The 19,794-nt window shown below is 44.9% G+C and overlaps 1 protein-coding gene and 1 long non-coding RNA gene across 2 annotated transcripts in view; both read right to left on the reverse strand.

The window, feature by feature from the left end:
- Window positions 1-19,794, reverse strand: part of klhdc3 (kelch domain containing 3) — a 166,218-nt gene that overhangs the window by 53,520 nt on the left and 92,904 nt on the right. The window contains exons 9-10 of the mRNA XM_052477433.1: window positions 10,883-10,956; window positions 649-727 (exon numbers count right to left, since the gene is read on the reverse strand). Of these exons, the coding sequence (XP_052333393.1) occupies window positions 649-727; window positions 10,883-10,956 (153 nt within the window). The remainder of the gene's footprint in view (window positions 1-648; window positions 728-10,882; window positions 10,957-19,794) is intronic.
- On the reverse strand, window positions 9,357-10,013 carry LOC127911272 (uncharacterized). The gene is made up of 3 exons (XR_008077680.1): window positions 9,925-10,013; window positions 9,528-9,861; window positions 9,357-9,401 (listed from the first exon to the last, which is right to left on the reverse strand). It is a non-coding gene; the product is annotated as an uncharacterized LOC127911272 (long non-coding RNA).

Genomic DNA, 19,794 nt, shown 5'->3' on the forward strand with positions numbered 1-19,794 from the left:
GTAGTGGTAGCAGCTGACATGCAGAACATTAGTAGTAGTGGTAGCAGCTGACATGCAGAACATTAGTAGTAGTGGTAGCAGCTGACATGCAGAACATTAGTAGTAGTGGTAGCAGCTGACACGCAGAACATTATCAGAACATTTGTTGTAGTGGTAGCAGCTGACACGCAGAACATTATCAGAACATTTGTTGTAGTGGTAGCAGCTGACACGCAGAACATTATCAGAACATTAGTTGTCAAGCGTGGAATATAAAACGATGACCATATAATCGGACGAGACACTGGCAAGGCTGTGCAATAGTAACTAGAAAATAAAGGGGTGATAAAATAACCCATATGAGTACTGGTTGGGGGAAGAAGTGGAAGAGAGAAGAGATATGAGAGGAGAAGAACAGATGAGAGAAGAAGAGGAGATATGGGGAGAAGGAGAGAATAGACAATATGTCTGGTTTCATGAAGAATGGAAGAGGAAGAGGAAGAAGAGAAAAAGAGGAAGAGTGAAAAGGAGGATAAAAGCATAAGAGGACGAGAGGAAGATGAGGAAGAGGAAGAAGAGAAAAGAGGAAGAGTGAAAAGGAGGATAAAAGGAAGGGAAGGAGAGAGAAGGACAAAAGGAAGAAGAGTAAGAAAGAAAATGAAGAATTACCTGATGTCGTGTGGTAGACCATCCTGGTCAAGACTGTAGTTAATAACAGCTAGCTTGCATAATGTCTTCAGATTAGGACCTGGTACAGCAGGAGACAAAAACACCTTTAACATGATGAGTCACAGGAGGCTCATAGCTCTAATCATTCACACAAAGAGAGTCAATTTATTTGAGCCATTAAACATCTTCAGTAGAAGGTCAGAGGGGGGTAGAGTTCAGACTGATTCAGAAGGCCGGCGGGGTAGAGTTCAGACTGACTCAGTAGAAGGCCGGGGGGTAGAGTTCAGACTGACTCAGTAGAAGGTTGGGGGGGACAGTTCGGACAGATTCAGTAGAAGATCAGGGTGGGGTTACAGTTCAGACTGATTCAGTAGAAGATCAAAGGGGGAGTTCAGACAGATTCAGTAGAAGATCAGAGGGGGGTACAGTTCAGACAGATTCAGTAGAAGATCAGAGGGGGGGGTACAGTTCAGACAGATTCAGTAGAAGGTCGGGGGGGTAGAGTTCAGACTGATTCAGTAGAAGTTTAGAGGGGGTAGAGTTCAGACTGATTCAGTAGAAGTTTAGAGGGGGGTAGAGTTCAGACAGACTCAGTAGAAGTTTAGAGGGGGTAGTTTAGTTTAGTTATTTTATTTTTACAGGGACAGTGCACATTAATCAACGTTTCAGTAAAAGTGCCGGTTTTAGCCAGCCGGCTAATTTTCAACCGCAGTCCCTGGGCAGGTTATTAAAAACAATTACAATATAGACAATAGCACCATAGAACAAGCAAGACATAGCATACAGACAGAGCAACATAGAACAGAAAGCAGCAAGACAAAATTCATAAAAGCAACAAAGTAGAGTTCAGACTGATTCAGTCGAAGGTCGGGGGGGTAGAGTTCAGACTGATTCAGTAGAAGGTCGGGGGGGTAGAGTTCAGACTGATTCAGTAGAAGGTCGGGGGTAGAGTTCAGACTGATTCAGTAGAAGGTCGGGGGGTAGAGTTCAGACTGATTCAGTAGAATGTCAGAGGGGGTAGAGTTCAGACTGATTCAGTAGAAGGTCGGGGGGGTAGAGTTCAGACTGATTCAGTAGAATGTCAGAGGGGGTAGAGTTCAGACTGATTCAGTAGAATGTCAGAGGGGGGTAGAGTTCAGACTGATTCAGTAGAAGGTCGGGGGTAGAGTTCAGACTGATTCAGTAGAAGGTCGGGGGTAGAGTTCAGACTGATTCAGTAGAATGTCAGAGGGGGGTAGAGTTCAGACTGATTCCGTAGAATGTCAGAGGGGGGTAGAGTTCAGACTGATTCCGTAGAATGTTAGAGGGGGGTAGAGTTAAGACTGATTCAGTAGAAGGTCGGGGGTAGAGTTCAGACTGACTCAGTAGAGAAGGTCAGGGGGTAGAGTTCAGACTGATTCAGTAGAAGGTCGGGGGGGTAGAGTTCAGACTGATTCAGTAGAAGGTCGGGGGGGTAGAGTTCAGACTGATTCAGTAGAAGGTCGGGGGGGTAGAGTTCAGACTGATTCAGTAGAATGTCAGAGGGGGGTAGAGTTCAGACTGATTCAGTAGAAGGTCGGGGGGGTAGAGTTCAGACTGATTCAGTAGAAGGTCGGGGGTGGAGAGTTCAGACTGATTCAGTAGAATGTCAGAGGGGGGTAGAGTTCAGACTGATTCAGTAGAAGGTCGGGGGGTAGAGTTCAGACTGATTCAGTAGAAGGTCGGGGGTAGAGTTCAGACTGATTCAGTAGAAGGTCGGGGGGGTAGAGTTCAGACTGATTCAGTAGAAGGTCGGGGGTAGAGTTCAGACTGATTCAGTAGAATGTCAGGGGGGTAGAGTTCAGACTGATTCTGTAGAATGTCAGAGGGGGTAGAGTTCAGACTGATTCAGTAGAAGGTCGGGGGGTAGAGTTCAGACTGATTCAGTAGAAGGTCGGGGGTAGAGTTCAGACTGATTCAGTAGAAGGTCGGGGGGTAGAGTTCAGACTGATTCAGTAGAATGTCAGAGGGGGGTAGAGTTCAGACTGATTCAGTAGAAGGTCGGGGGTAGAGTTCAGACTGATTCAGTAGAATGTCAGAGGGGGGTAGAGTTCAGACTGATTCAGTAGAAGGTCGGGGGGGTAGAGTTCAGACTGATTCAGTAGAATGTCAGAGGGGGGGTAGAGTTCAGACTGATTCAGTAGAAGGTCGGGGGGTAGAGTTCAGACTGATTCAGTAGAATGTCAGAGGGGGGTAGAGTTCAGACTGATTCAGTAGAATGTCAGAGGGGGGTAGAGTTCAGACTGATTCAGTAGAAGGTCGGGGGTAGAGTTCAGACTGATTCAGTAGAAGGTCGGGGGGTAGAGTTCAGACTGATTCAGTAGAATGTCAGAGGGGGGTAGAGTTCAGACTGATTCCGTAGAATGTTAGAGGGGGTAGAGTTCAGACTGATTCAGTAGAAGGTCGGGGGGTAGAGTTCAGACTGATTCAGTAGAAGGTCGGGGGGGTAGAGTTCAGACTGATTCAGTAGAAGGTCGGGGGTAGAGTTCAGACTGATTCAGTAGAATGTCAGAGGGGGGTAGAGTTCAGACTGATACAGTAGAAGGTCGGGGGGGTAGAGTTCGACTGATTCCGTAGAAGGTCGGGGGGTAGAGTTCAGACTGATTCAGTAGATTGTCAGAGGGGGGTAGAGTTCAGACTGATACAGTCGAAGGTCGGGGGGGTAGAGTTCAGACTGATTCAGTAGAAGGTCGGGGGTAGAGTTCAGACTGACTCAGTAGAAGGTCGGGGGTAGAGTTCAGACTGATTCAGTAGAAGGTCGGGGGTAGAGTTCAGACTGACTCAGTAGAAGGTCGGGGTTAGAGTTCAGACTGATTCAGTAGAATGTCAGAGGGGGGTAGAGTTCAGACTGATTCAGTAGAAGGTCGGGGGGTAGAGTTCAGACTGATTCAGTAGAAGGTCGGGGGTAGAGTTCAGACTGATTCAGTAGAAGGTCGGGGGGTAGAGTTCAGACTGATTCAGTAGAATGTCAGAGGGGGGGTAGAGTTCAGACTGATACAGTAGAAGGTCGGGGGGCTAGAGTTCAGACTGATTCCGTAGAAGGTCGGGGGGGGTAGAGTTCAGACTGATTCAGTAGAATGTCAGAGGGGGGGTAGAGTTCAGACTGATACAGTAGAAGGTCGGGGGGGTAGAGTTCAGACTGATTCAGTAGAAGGTCGGGGGGGTAGAGTTCAGACTGATACAGTCGAAGGTCGGGGGGGTAGAGTTCAGACTGATTCCGTAGAAGGTCGGGGGGGTAGAGTTCAGACTGATACAGTCGAAGGTCGGGGGGGTAGAGTTCAGACTGATTCCGTAGAAGGTCGGGGGTAGAGTTCAGACTGATACAGTAGAATGTCAGAGGGGGTAGAGTTCAGACTGATTCCGTAGAAGGTCGGGGGGGTAGAGTTCAGACTGATTCCGTAGAAGGTCGGGGGTAGAGTTCAGACTGATTCAGTAGAAAGTTAGCTTGTTAAAGGTGGAACCAATAGGATTTTTGTCGTATTTTTGCATTGTATTTCCTGAAAATGTCCATAATATATCGTCAGTAATAATGGAATGATGGTGTTTGACAGTATTACTTAACCGCCAGTGTTGTGATTGGCTGTAATATTCTGCTATTGAAAAAGTTGAATGAAAAAAGTTGAGCGAGGGAAAACTAAAAATATAAACGGAATTAGAAAGTAAAAACCATAAAGTTGGCGGCATATTGACATTAGAGAGAGACATAAAGCAAGGCATAAAGCAATCACAGGTGTTGAGTGGGAGAGATAGCTAAGACAACAACAGCTAATCAGCTTAAGACAACAACAACTAATCAGCTTAAGACAACAACAACAGGTAAAATGGTGATGAATGGGCAGAGAGGGTCAGTGAACTACACACAGGGCCTGAGTTTGGGGCTGGGAACAACAGATAAACAAAATGGAGTACCGTGATTAATGAACAGTCCAGCAGGCATCAGCTATGTAGACAAGTGATCATAGGGTCCAGTGAACAGCAATAGATGAAACAGGGAAGCCGTTAGGTACTTATTACTACGCTAGCAAGCGGGAAACACGGCGTCCGTAAAGTTAGCAGGCCGGGGATAGCAGAAGCGTCTTCACCGACGTCCGGCAGGTGCCGGTTGAGGGCACATCGGATGGAATTACGCCGACAGACCAGCCGTGATCCGTGTCGACAAAGGGTCCAGGCCAATAGGCAAAATAGGTGTTGTAGCTGGAGTCATTTGTTTGCTAGTCAGGCGATGCGCCTGGCTCGAGGCTAACTGATGCTAGCTTCGAGACAAGGGAGACAAGGGAGTTAGCCACTATAGCCACTCGGTAGCAGCTGCGATGATCCGATGCAAAGGTCCAGAGCTACAGCAGGAATCCGGTGATGTAGTGGCTTCTAGTCGTGTTAGTGAAGAGTCCGGGAGGCATCAGCCGTGTAGCCGAGTGGAGAAAAGCAGTCCGATATGCTCAGGGTTGATATCGCGCTGTGCAGACTGAGCAAAAGGTAAAGGCCGCTAGCAGTGGCTAACAATGACTCATTAAATAATTAGCTGGTTAGCTTCTGATGTAGGTTCTATAAGGTCTAAAAGATAGCAGATCCGTATCACATAGGGTGAGGCGGGTTGACGGAAGGTTAATTTAATTCATAAATGGAAAAAGAGATTGAAATATAAACAAAAAATAAGAAAAAAAACAATAGATTTACAACGACAAACAGTCAAGAACTGTTCTCCCGCTCCGGTGGGAGAAATCAATAGGCCAATATCACAGACAATTACAACACGGGCAGGTAAGTAATACTGTGTTCCACTATAACTGCAGATATAAACTGAGTGTTCCAAACATTAACACAAATATTGAGTTACCATAAGAACAGCCTTAATTCGTTGGGACATGGACTCCAAAAGTTGTCGAAATAGTTCACACAGGGATTCTGGCCCATGTTGACTCCAATGCTTCCCACAGTTGTGTCAAGGTGGCTAGATGTCCTTTGGGTGGTGGACTATCCTTGATACATCCGGGGAACTGTTGAGCGTGAAAAACCGAGCAGGGTTGCCGTTCTTGACTCAAACCGGTGCAGCTGGCAACTACTACCAAAAGCACTTAAATATTTTGTCTTGCCCATTCACCCTCTGAATGACACACATACACAATCCATGTCTCAAGGCTAATAAATCCTTATTTAACCTGTCTCCTCCACCTTCATCTACACTCATTGTAGTGGATTTAGCAAGTGCCATCAATAAGGGCGGCAGGGTAGCCGCAAAATAAGAATTTGTTCTTAACTGACCGGTACCCCCTTATTTTCAATGAGGCCTAGGAACAGTGGGTTAACTGCCTGTTCAGGGGCAGAACGACAGATTTGTACCTTGTCAGCTCGGGGGTTTGAACTCGCAACCTTCCGGTTACTAGTCCAACGCTCTAACCACTAGGCTACGCTGCAGCCCCATAGTGGAAGTGTACCTATGATGAAAATTACAGGCCTCTCTCATCTTTCTACGTAGGGGAACTTGCCCAATCGGTGGCTGACTAAATACTTTTTTGCCCCACTGTATAAGACTCCTGAACAGCTAATGAAATGGCTTCCCAGACTATTTGCACCCCCCCATGCTGCTGCTACTCTCTGTTATTATCAATGCATTGTCACCTTAATAACTCTAACCCTAACCCTAAATGTAGATATTACCTCAATTACCCCGATAATGGTGCCCCCGCACATTGACTCTGTACCAGTACCCCCTGTATATACCCTCCACATTGACTCTGTACCGGTACTCCTTGTATATAGCCTCCACATTGACTCTGTACCGGTACCCCCTGTATATAGCCTCCACATTGACTCTGTACCGGTACCCCCTGTATATAGCCTCCACATTGACTCTGTACCGGTACCTCCTGTATATAGCCTCCACATTGACTCTGTACCGGTACCCCCTGTATATAGCCTCCACATTGACTCTGTACCGGTACCCCATGTATATAGTCTCCACATTGACTCTGTACCGGTACCCCCTGAAGATAGCCTCCACATTGACTCTGTACCGGTACCCCCTGTATATAGCCTCCACATTGACTCTGTACCGGTACCCCCTGTATATCGTCTCCACATTGACTCTGTACCGGTACCCCCTGTATATAGCCTCCACATGGACTCTGTACCGGTACCCCCTGTATATCGTCTCCACATTGACTCTGTACTGTAGCCTCCACATATATAGCCTGTACCGGTACCCCTGTATATAGCCTCCACATTGACTCTGTACCGGTACCCCTGTATATAGCCTCCACATTGACTCTGTACCGGTACCCCTGTATATAGCCTCCATATTGACTCTGTACCAGTACCCCTGTATATAGCCTCCACATTGACACTGTACCGGTACCCCCTGTATATCGTCTCCACATTGACTCTGTACCGGTACCCCTGTATATAGTCTCCACATGGACTCTGTACCGGTACCCCTGTATATCGTCTCCACATTGACTCTGTACCAGTACCCCCTGTATATAGCCTCCACATTGACTCTGTACCGGTACCCCTGTATATAGCCTCCACATTGACTCTGTACCGGTACCCCTGTATATAGCCTCCATATTGACTCTGTACCAGTACCCCCTGTATATAGCCTCCACATTGACACTGTACCGGTACCCCCTGTATATAGCCTCCACATTGACTCTGTACCAGTACCCCTGTATATAGCCTCCATATTGACTCTGTACCGGTACCCTCTGTATATAGCCTCCACATTGACTCTGTACCGGTACCCTCTGTATATAGCCTCCACATTGACTCTGTACCAGTACCCCCTGTATATAGCCTCCACATTGACTCTGTACCAGTACCCCTGTATATAGCCTCCACATTGACTCTGTACCGGTACCCCCTGTATATAGCCTCCACATTGACTCTGTACCAGTACCCCTGTATATAGCCTCCACATTGACTCTGTACCAGTACCCCTGTATATAGCCTCCACATTGACTCTGTACCAGTACCCCTGTATATAGCCTCCACATTGACTCTGTACCAGTACCCCCTGTATATAGCCTCCACATTGACTCTGTACCAGTACCCCTGTATATAGCCTCCACATTGACTCTGTACCAGTACCCCTGTATATAGCCTCCACATTGACTCTGTACCAGTACCCCTGTATATAGCCTCCACATTGACTCTGTACCGGTACCCCTGTATATAGCCTCCACATTGACTCTGTACCGGTACCCCCTGTATATAGCCTCCACATTGACTCTGTACCGGTACCCCTGTATATAGTCTCCACATTGACTCTGTACCAGTACCCCTGTATATAGCCTCCACATTGACTCTGTACCAGTACTCCCTGTATATAGCCTCCACATTGACTCTGTACCGGTACCCCTGTATATAGCCTCCACATTGACTCTGTACCGGTACCCCTGTATATAGCCTCCACATTGACTCTGTACCGGTACCCCCTGTATATAGCCTCCACATTGACTCTGTACCAGTACCCCTGTATATAGCCTCCACATTGACTCTGTACCAGTACCCCTGTATATAGCCTCCACATTGACTCTGTACCAGTACCCCTGTATATAGTCTCCATATTGACTCTGTACCAGTACCCCCTGTATATAGCCTCCATATTGACTCTGTACCAGTACCCCCTGTATATAGCCTCCACATTGACTCTGTACCAGTACCCCCTGTATATAGCCTCCACATTGACTCTGTACCAGTACCCCCTGTATATAGCCTCCACATTGACTCTGTACCAGTACCCCCTGTATATAGCCCCGCTATTGTTATTTACTGCTGCTCTTTAATTATTTGTTATTCTTATTTTCTTAATACTGCATTGTTGGTTAAGGTCTTTGAAGTAAGCATTTCACTGTAAGGTCTACACCTGTTGTATTCTGCGTATGTAACAAATAAAATTGGATTTGAAAGGCACCACTGAGTACCACTTCATATTTTCAAGCATGGCTGAATCATGTTATGGGTATGCTTTTCATTCATTTTCTTGTCGTGATGTGTTTTGTCCTATATTTTTATCCCAGCCCCCAACCCCACAGGAGGCCTTTTGGTAGGCCATCATTGTTCTTAACTGACTTAGTTAAATAAAGGTTATGTTAAAAATAAAATCAAATAAATTTGCAAGGACTAAGAGATTTTTTTAGGATGAAAATAAACGTAATAGAGCGAGGCACAGGACAAATTAGAGAGAAAAACCTGTTTCAGTCTGCTTTCCAGCAGACACTGGGAGATGAATTCACCTTTCAGCAGGACAATAACCTGGTTCAGTCTGCTTTCCAGCAGACACAGGGAGACAAATTCACCTTTCAGCAAGACAATAACCTGGTTCAGTCTGCTTTGCACCAGACACTGGGAGACAAATTCACCTTTCAGCAAGACAATAACCTGGTTCAGTCTGCTTTGCACCAGACACTGGGAGACAAATTCACCTTTCAGCAAGACAATAACCTGGCTCAGTCTGCTTTCCACCAGACACTGGGAGATGAATTCACCTTTCAGCAAGACAATAACCTGGTTCAGTCTGCTTCCCACCAGACACTGGGAGACAAATTCACCTTTCAGCAAGACAATAACCTGGTTCAGTCTGCTTTCCACCAGACACAGGGAGACAAATTCACCTTTCAGCAGGACAATAACCTGGTTCAGTCTGCTTTCCACCAGACACTGGGAGATGAATTCACCTTTCAGCAAGACAATAACCTGGTTCAGTCTGCTTCCCACCAGACACTGGGAGATGAATTCACCTTTCAGCAAGACAATAACCTGGTTCAGTCTGCTTTCCACCAGACACAGGGAGACAAATTCACCTTTCAGCAGGACAATAACCTGGTTCAGTCTGCTTTCCACCAGACACTGGGAGACGAATTCACCTTTCAGCAGGACAATAACCTGGTTCAGTCTGCTTTCCACCAGACACTGGGAGATGAATTCACCTTTCAGCAGGACAATAACCTGGTTCAGTCTGCTTTCCACCAGACACTGGGAGATGAATTCACCTTTCAGCAGGACAATAACCTGGTTCAGTCTGCTTTCCACCAGACACTGGGAGATGAATTCACCTTTCAACAGGACAATAACCTGGTTCAGTCTGCTTTCCACCAGACACTGGGAGATGAATTCACCTTTCAGCAGGACAATAACCTGGTTCAGTCTGCTTTCCACCAGACACTGGGAGATGAATTCACCTTTCAGCAGGACAATAACCTGGTTCAGTCTGCTTTCCACCAGACACTGGGAGATGAATTCACCTTTCAGCAAGACAATAACCTGGCTCAGTCTGCTTTCCACCAGACACTGGGAGATGAATTCACCTTTCAGCAGGACAATAACCTGGTTCAGTCTGCTTTCCACCAGACACTGGGAGATGAATTCACCTTTCAGCAAGACAATAACCTGGTTCAGTCTGCTATCCACCAGACACTGGGACATGAATTCACCTTTCAGCAGGACAATAACCTGGTTCAGTCTGCTTTCCACCAGACACTGGGAGATGAATTCACCTTTCAGCAAGACAATAACCTGGTTCAGTCTGCTATCCACCAGACACTGGGACATGAATTCACCTTTCAGCAGGACAATAACCTGGTTCAGTCTGCTTTCCACCAGACACTGGGAGATGAATTCACCTTTCAGCAAGACAATAACCTGGTTCAGTCTGCTTTCCACCAGACACTGGGAGATGAATTCACCTTTCAGCAAGACAATAACCTGGTTCAGTCTGCTTTCCACCAGACACTGGGAGACAAATTCACCTTTCAGCAAGACAATAACCCAAAACACGGCCAAATATACACTGGAGTTGCTTACCAAGACGACATTGAATGTTCCTGAGCGGCCTAGTTACAGTTTTGATTTAAATCGTCTTGAAAATCTATTGCAAGACTTGGAAATGTCTGATCAACAACCAATTTGACAGAGCTTCAATAATTATAAATTATTATTATTAGTTATTATTATTATTATTATTATTATTAGTTATTATTATTATTATTATTCGTTATTGCGTGTAGATGGGTGAGAAAAAAATAAGTCTATCAACACTTTCTGACTGTAGGTGTTTACTATGACCAGGTCATTCACTCTCATTCATTCATTGTTTATTTGACATTTGTTTGTTATCTATTTCACTTTGTTTGGCAATGTAAACACATGTTCATCATGCCAATAAAGACCTTTGAATTGAAAGACAGAGTGAATGAGTGTGAGAACGAGAGGGGATACTTACTGAAGTCTAGTATGTAGAGGTCAGAATGATCCATGAGGTTAAACTCATCTCCCATCCCCTGTTCTGGACATGGGCTGTAGAGAGGAGACAACATGTTAGTTACCCTGCTGTTCTGGACATGGGCTGTAGAGAGAGACAACATGTTAGTTACCCTGCTGTTCTGGACATGGGCTGTAGAGAGGAGACAACATGTTAGTTACCCTGCTGTTCTGGACATGGGCTGTAGAGAGGAGACAACATGTTAGTTACCCTGCTGTTCTGGACATGGGCTGTAGAGAGGAGACAACATGTTAGTTACCCTGCTGTTCTGGACATGGGCTGTAGAGAGGAGACAACGTGTTAGTTACCCTGCTGTTCTGGACATGGGCTGTAGAGAGGAGACAACGTGTTAGTTACCCTGCTGTTCTGGACATGGGCTGTAGAGAGGAGACAACGTGTTAGTTACCCTGCTGTTCTGGACATGGGCTGTAGAGAGGAGACAACATGGTAGTTACCCTGCTGTTCTGGACATGGGCTGTAGAGAGGAGACAACATGTTAGTTACCCTGCTGTTCTGGACATGGGCTGTAGAGAGGAGACAACATGTTAGTTACCCTGCTGTTCTGGACATGGGCTGTAGAGAGGAGACAACATGTTAGTTACCCTGCTGTTCTGGACATGGGCTGTAGAGAGGAGACAACGTGTTAGTTACCCTGCTGTTCTGGACATGGGCTGTAGAGAGGAGACAACATGTTAGTTACCCTGCTGTTCTGGACATGGGCTGTAGAGAGGAGACAACGTGTTAGTTACCCTGCTGTTCTGGACATGGGCTGTAGAGAGGAGACAACATGTTAGTTACCCTGCTGTTCTGGACATGGGCTGTAGAGAGGAGACAACATGTTAGTTACCCTGCTGTTCTGGACATGGGCTGTAGAGAGGAGACAACATGTTAGTTACCCTGCTGTTCTGGACATGGGCTGTAGAGAGGAGACAACATGTTAGTTACCCTGCTGTTCTGGACATGGGCTGTAGAGAGGAGACAACATGTTAGTTACCCTGCTGTTCTGGACATGGGCTGTAGAGAGGAGACAACATGTTAGTTACCCTGCTGTTCTGGACATGGGCTGTAGAGAGGAGACAACATGTTAGTTACCCTGCTGTTCTGGACATGGGCTGTAGAGAGGAGACAACATGTTAGTTACCCTGCTGTTCTGGACATGGGCTGTAGAGAGGAGACAACATGTTAGTTACCCTGCTGTTCTGGACATGGGCTGTAGAGAGGAGACAACATGTTAGTTACCCTGCTGTTCTGGACATGGGCTGTAGAGAGGAGACAACGTGTTAGTTACCCTGCTGTTCTGGACATGGGCTGTAGAGAGGAGACAACGTGTTAGTTACCCTGCTGTTCTGGACATGGGCTGTAGAGAGGAGACAACGTGTTAGTTACCCTGCTGTTCTGGACATGGGCTGTAGAGAGGAGACAACATGTTAGTTACCCTGCTGTTCTGGACATGGGCTGTAGAGAGGAGACAACATGGTAGTTACCCTGCTGTTCTGGACATGGGCTGTAGAGAGGAGACAACATGTTAGTTACCCTGCTGTTCTGGACATGGGCTGTAGAGAGGAGACAACATGTTAGTTACCCTGCTGTTCTGGACATGGGCTGTAGAGAGGAGACAACATGTTAGTTACCCTGCTGTTCTGGACATGGGCTGTAGAGAGGAGACAACATGTTAGTTACCCTGCTGTTCTGGACATGGGCTGTAGAGAGGAGACAACATGTTAGTTACCCTGCTGTTCTGGACATGGGCTGTAGAGAGGAGACAACATGTTAGTTACCCTGCTGTTCTGGACATGGGCTGTAGAGAGGAGACAACATGTTAGTTACCCTGCTGTTCTGGACATGGGCTGTAGAGAGGAGACAACATGTTAGTTACCCTGCTGTTCTGGACATGGGCTGTAGAGAGGAGACAACATGTTAGTTACCCTGCTGTTCTGGACATGGGCTGTAGAGAGGAGACAACATGTTAGTTACCCTGCTGTTCTGGACATGGGCTGTAGAGAGGAGACAACATGTTAGTTACCCTGCTGTTCTGGACATGGGCTGTAGAGAGGAGACAACATGTTAGTTACCCTGCTGTTCTGGACATGGGCTGTAGAGAGGAGACAACATGTTAGTTACCCTGCTGTTCTGGACATGGGCTGTAGAGAGGAGACAACATGTTAGTTACCCTGCTGTTCTGGACATGGGCTGTAGAGAGGAGACAACATGTTAGTTACCCTGCTGTTCTGGACATGGGCTGTAGAGAGGAGACAACATGTTAGTTACCCTGCTGTTCTGGACATGGGCTGTAGAGAGGAGACAACATGTTAGTTACCCTGCTGTTCTGGACATGGGCTGTAGAGAGGAGACAACATGTTAGTTACCCTGCTGTTCTGGACATGGGCTGTAGAGAGGAGACAACATGTTAGTTACCCTGCTGTTCTGGACATGGGCTGTAGAGAGGAGACAACATGTTAGTTACCCTGCTGCTCTGGACATGGGCTGTAGAGAGGAGACAACATGTTAGTTACCCTGCTGTTCTGGACATGGGCTGTAGAGAGGAGACAACATGTTAGTTACCCTGCTGTTCTGGACATGGGCTGTAGAGAGGAGACAACATGTTAGTTACCCTGCTGTTCTGGACATGGGCTGTAGAGAGGAGACAACATGTTAGTTACCCTGCTGTTCTGGACATGGGCTGTAGAGAGGAGACAACATGTTAGTTACCCTGCTGTTCTGGACATGGGCTGTAGAGAGGAGACAACATGTTAGTTACCCTGCTGTTCTGGACATGGGCTGTAGAGAGGAGACAACATGTTAGTTACCCTGCTGTTCTGGACATGGGCTGTAGAGAGGAGACAACATGTTAGTTACCCTGCTGTTCTGGACATGGGCTGTAGAGAGGAGACAACATGTTAGTTACCCTGCTGTTCTGGACATGGGCTGTAGAGAGAGACAACATGGTAGTTACCCTGCTGTTCTGGACATGGGCTGTAGAGAGGAGACAACATGTTAGTTACCCTGCTGTTCTGGACATGGGCTGTAGAGAGGAGACAACATGTTAGTTACCCTGCTGTTCTGGACATGGGCTGTAGAGAGGAGACAACATGTTAGTTACCCTGCTGTTCTGGACATGGGCTGTAGAGGGAGACAACATGTTAGTTACCCTGCCCTGCTGTTCTGGACATGGGCTGGCTCTCACACTGCTGCCCCAGACATGGAGCCCTTGAGGCTGGGGCCTTAAGGACATTTACTCTTCCTTGATGCATTGAACTTCTTGAACTTCCTTGATGCATACAAGACCCTACCCCGCCCTCTGTTCGGCAAATCTGACCACAACTCCATTTTGCTTCTCCCCTCCTATAGGCAGAAACTCAAAAAGGATGTACCCGTGACAAGGACCACTCAACGCTGGTCAGACCAATTGGAATCCACACTTCAAGATTATTTTGATAACGCGGACTGGGACATGTTCCGGGCAGCCTCAGAGAATAAAATAGATTTATACGCTGATTCTGTGAGTGAGTTTATAAGGAAGTGCATAGGAGATGCTGTACCTAGTTTTACTATTAAACCGAACCAAAAACTGTGGATAGATGGCGGCATTCGTGCAAAGCTGAAAGCGCGAACCGCCTCATTTAACCGTGGATAGATGACCGAGAATATGGGCGAATACAAACAGTGTAGTTATTCCCTCCGCAAGGCAATCAAACAAGCGACATGTCAGTATAGGGTCAAAGTGGAGTCACAATTCAACGGCTTAGACACGAGATGTGGCGGAGTCTACAGACAATCAAAGACTACAAAAAGAAAATCAGCCGACGTCCAGACAAACTAAACACCTTCTCTGTCCGCTTTAAGGCAGTGCCACCGACGCAGCCCACTACCAAGGACCATGGGCTCTCCATCTCCGTGGCCGACGTGAGTAAGACATTTAAACGGGTACATCGCGAGGCTGCTGGCCCAGACGGCATCTCTAGCCGCGCCATCAGAGTATGCTCAGACCAGCTGTCTGATGTGTTTACGGACATATTCAATCTCTCCCTATCCCAGTCTGCTGTCCCCATATGCTTCAAGATGGCCAACAAAGATAACTGAACTAAATGACTATCATACTAAACACTACTACTACCAAGTTTACTAAACACTACTACTACTAAGTGTACCAAACACTACTACTAATACTATGTGTACTAAACACTACTCCTAATACTATGTGTACTAAACACTACTACCACCAAGTGTACTAAACACTACTCCTAATACTATGTGTACTAAACACTACTACCACCAAGTGTACTAAACACTACTACCACCAAGTGTACTAAACACTACTACTACTAATAAGTGTACTAAACACTACTACTAAGTGTAATAAACACTACTACTAAACACTACTACTACTTCTACCACTAAGTGTACTAAACACTACTACTACTACTAAGTGTACTAAACACTACTACTACTTCTACCACTAAGTGTACTAAACACTACTACTACTAAGTGTACTAAACACTACTACTACTACTACTACTAACACTAAGTGTACTAAACACTACTACTAATACTAAGTGTACTAAACACAACTACCATGTGTACTAAAAACTACTACTACTTCTACTACTAATAATAATATGCGTAATAAACACTACTACTAATACTATGTGTACTAAACACTACTACAACTACTACTAAGTGTACTAAACACTACTACTAAACACTACTACTACTTCTACCACTAAGTGTACTAAACACTACTACTACTACTAAGTGTACTAAACACTACTACTACTTCTACCACTAAGTGTACTAAACACTACTACTACTAAGTGTACTAAACACTACTACTACTACTACTACTAACACTAAGTGTACTAAACACTACTACTAATACTAAGTGTACTAAACACAACTACCATGTGTACTAAAAACTACTACTACTTCTACTACTAATAATAATATGCGTAATAAACACTACTACTAATACTATGTGTACTAAACACTACTACAACTACTACTAAGTGTACTAAACACTACTACTACTACTTCTACTAAGTGTACTAAACACTACTACTACTACTAATACTACTAAGTGTACTAAACACTACTACTACTTCTAGTACGAAGTGTACTAAACACTACTACTACTTCTAGTACGAAGTGTACTAAACACTACTACTACTACTAAGTGTACTAAACACTACTACTACCAAGTGTACTAAACACTACTACTACTAAGTGGACTAAACACTACTACTACACACTACTCCCATGTGTAATAAACACTACTATGTGTACTAAACACTACTACTAAGTGTACTAAACACTACTACTACACACTACTCCCACGTGTAATAAACACTACTATGTGTACTAAACACTACATGTACTAAACACTAATACTACTTCTACTACTAAGTGTACTAAACACTACTACTACCAAGTGTACTAAACACTACTACTACTACTAAGTGTCCTAAACACTACTACTTCTAGTACGAAGTGCACTAAACACTACAAGTCCTAAACACTACTACTACATGTCCTAAACACCACTACTACGTGTCCTAAACACCACTACTACGTGTCCTAAACACTAATACTATGTGTCCTAAACACTACTACTACATGTCCTAAACACTACGTGTCCTAAACACTACTACTACGTGTCCTAAACACTACTAATACGTGTCCTAAACACTACTACTACGTATCCTAAACACTACTACTACTTCTACTACTAAGTGTACTAAACACTATGTGTCCTAAACACTACTACTACGTGTCCTAAACACTACTACTATTTCTACTACTACGTGTACTAAACACTACATGCCCTAAACACTACTACTATGTGTCCTAAACACTACTACTACGTACCCTAAACACTACTACTACGTGTCCCAAACACTACTACTACATGTCCTAAACACTACATGTCCTAAACACTAATACGACGTGTCCTAAACACGACTACTACATGTCCTAAACACTACTACTTCGTGCCCTAAACACTACTACTACGTGTCCTAAACACGACTACTACATGTCCTAAACACTACTACTACATGTCCTAAACACTACATGTCCTAAACACTAATATGACGTGTCCTAAACACGACTACTACATGTCCTAAACACTACTACTACATGTCCTAAACACTACTACTACATGTCCTAAACACTACTACTACATGTCCGAAAAACTACATGTACTAAACACTAATACTATGTGTCCTAAACACTACATGTCCTAAACACTAATACGACGTGTCCTGAACACTACTACTACTACATGTCCTAAACACTACTACTACTACATGTCCTAAACACTACATGTCCTAAACACTAATACGACGTGTCCTAAACACTACTACTATGTGTCCTAGACACGACTACTACATGTCCTAAACACGACTAGGGCTCTAACTCCTCTAGCTCCACAATGAAATAGGGTGCAGGCCAGGCAGCAGGCTATTAGCCAGCCTGCCAGCATAGTGGAGTCTGCCACTAGCATAGTCAGTGTAGTCAGCTCAGCTATCACCATTGAGACCGTGTCTGTGCCTCGACCTAGGTTGGGCAAAACTAAACATGGCGGTGTTCGCCTTAGCAATCTCACTAGGATAAAGACCACCTCCATTCCTGTCATTACTGAAAGAGATCATGATACCTCACATCTCAAAATAGGGCTACTTAATGTTAGATCCCTTACTTCAAAGGCAATTATAGTCAATGAACTAATCACTGATCATAATCTTGATGTGATTGGCCTGACTGAAACATGGCTTAAGCCTGATGAATTTACTGTGTTAAATGAGGCCTCACCTCCTGGCTACACTAGTGACCATATCCCCGTGCATCCCGCAAAGGCGGAGGTGTTGCTAACATTTACGATAGCAAATTTCAATTTACAAAAAAAAAAATGACGTTTTCGTCTTTTGAGCTTCTAGTCATGAAATCTATGCAGCCTACTCAATCACTTTTATAGCTACTGTTTACAGGCCTCCTGGGCCATATACAGCGTTTCTCACTGAGTTCCCTGAATTCCTATCAGACCTTGTAGTCATTGCAGATAATATTCTAATCTTTGGTGACTTTAATATTCACATGGAAAAGTCCACAGACCCACTCCAAAAGGCTTTTGGAGCCATCATCGACTCAGTGGGTTTTGTCCAACATGTCTCTGGACCCACTCACTGTCACAGTCATACGCTGGACCTAGTTTTGTCCCATGGAATAAATGTTGTGGATCTTAATGTTTTTCCTCATAATCCTGGACTATCGGACCACCATTTTATTACGTTTGCAATTGCAACAAATAATCTGCTCAGACCCCAACCAAGGAACATCAAAAGTCGTGCTATAAATTCACAGACAACACAAAGATTCCTTGATGCCCTTCCAGACTCCCTCTGCCTACCCAAGGACGCCAGAGGACAAAAATCCGTTAACCACCTAACTGAGGATCTCAATTTAACCTTGCGCAATACCCTAGATGCAGTTGCACCCCTAAAAACTAAAAAATGTCTCATAAGAAACTAGCTCCCTGGTACACAGAAAATACCCGAGCTCTGAAGCAAGCTTCCAGAAAATTGGAACGGAAATGGCGCCACACCAAACTGGAAGTCTTCCAACTAGCTTGGAAGGACGGTACCGTGCAGTACCGAAGAGCCCTTACTGCTGCTCGATCGTCCTATTTTTCTAACTTAATTGAGGAAAATAAGAACAATCCGAAATTCCTTTTTGATACTGTGGCAAAGCTAACTAAAAAGCAGCATTCCCCAAGAGAGGATGACTTTCACTTTAGCAGTGATAAATTCATGAACTTCTTTGAGGAAAAGATTATGATTATTAGAAAGCAAATTACGGACTCCTCTTTAAACCTGCGTATTCCTCCAAACCTCAGTTGTCCTGAGTCTGCACAACTCTGCCAGGACCTAGGATCAAGAGAGACGCTCAAGTGTTTTAGTACTATATCTCTTGACACAATGATGAAAATAATCATGGCCTCTAAACCTTCAAGCTGTATACTGGACCCTATTCCAACTAAACTACTGAAAGAGCTGCTTCCTGTGCTTGGCCCTCCTATGTTGAACATAATAAACGGCTCTCTATCCACTGGATGTGTACCAAACTCACTAAAAGTGGCAGTAATAAAGCCTCTCTTGAAAAAGCCAAACCTTGACCCAGAAAATATAAAAACTATCGGCCTATATCGAATCTTCCATTCCTCTCAAAGATTTTAGAGAAGGCTGTTGCGCAGCAACTCACTGCCTTCCTGAAGACAAACAATGTATATGAAATGCTTCAGTCTGGTTTTAGACCCCATCATAGCACTGAGACGGCACTTGTGAAGGTGGTAAATGACATTTTAATGGCATCGGACCGAGGCTCTGCATCTGTCCTCGTGCTCCTAGACCTTAGTGCTGCTTTTGATACCATCGATCACCACATTCTTTTGGAGAGATTGGAAACCCAAATTGGTCTACACGGACAAGTTCTGGCCTGGTTTAGATCTTATCTGTCGGAAAGATATCAGTTTGTCTCTGTGAATGGTTTGTCCTCTGACAAATCAACTGTACATTTCGGTGTTCCTCAAGGTTCTGTTTTAGGACCACTATTGTTTTCACTATATATTTTACCTCTTGGGGATGTTATTCGAAAACATAATGTAAACTTTCACTGCTATGCGGATGACACACAGCTGTACATTTCAATGAAACATGGTGAAGCCCCAAAATTGCCCTCGCTAGAAGCATGTGTTTCAGACATAAGGAAGTGGATGGCTGCAAACTTTCTACTATTAAACTCGGACAAAACAGAGATGCTTGTTCTAGGTCCCAAGAAACAAAGAGATCTTCTGTTGAATCTGACAATTAATCTTAATGGTT

This window comes from Oncorhynchus keta, chromosome 24, assembly GCF_023373465.1.
Source record: "Oncorhynchus keta strain PuntledgeMale-10-30-2019 chromosome 24, Oket_V2, whole genome shotgun sequence".
NCBI classification, from domain to species: Eukaryota; Metazoa; Chordata; class Actinopteri; order Salmoniformes; family Salmonidae; genus Oncorhynchus; species Oncorhynchus keta.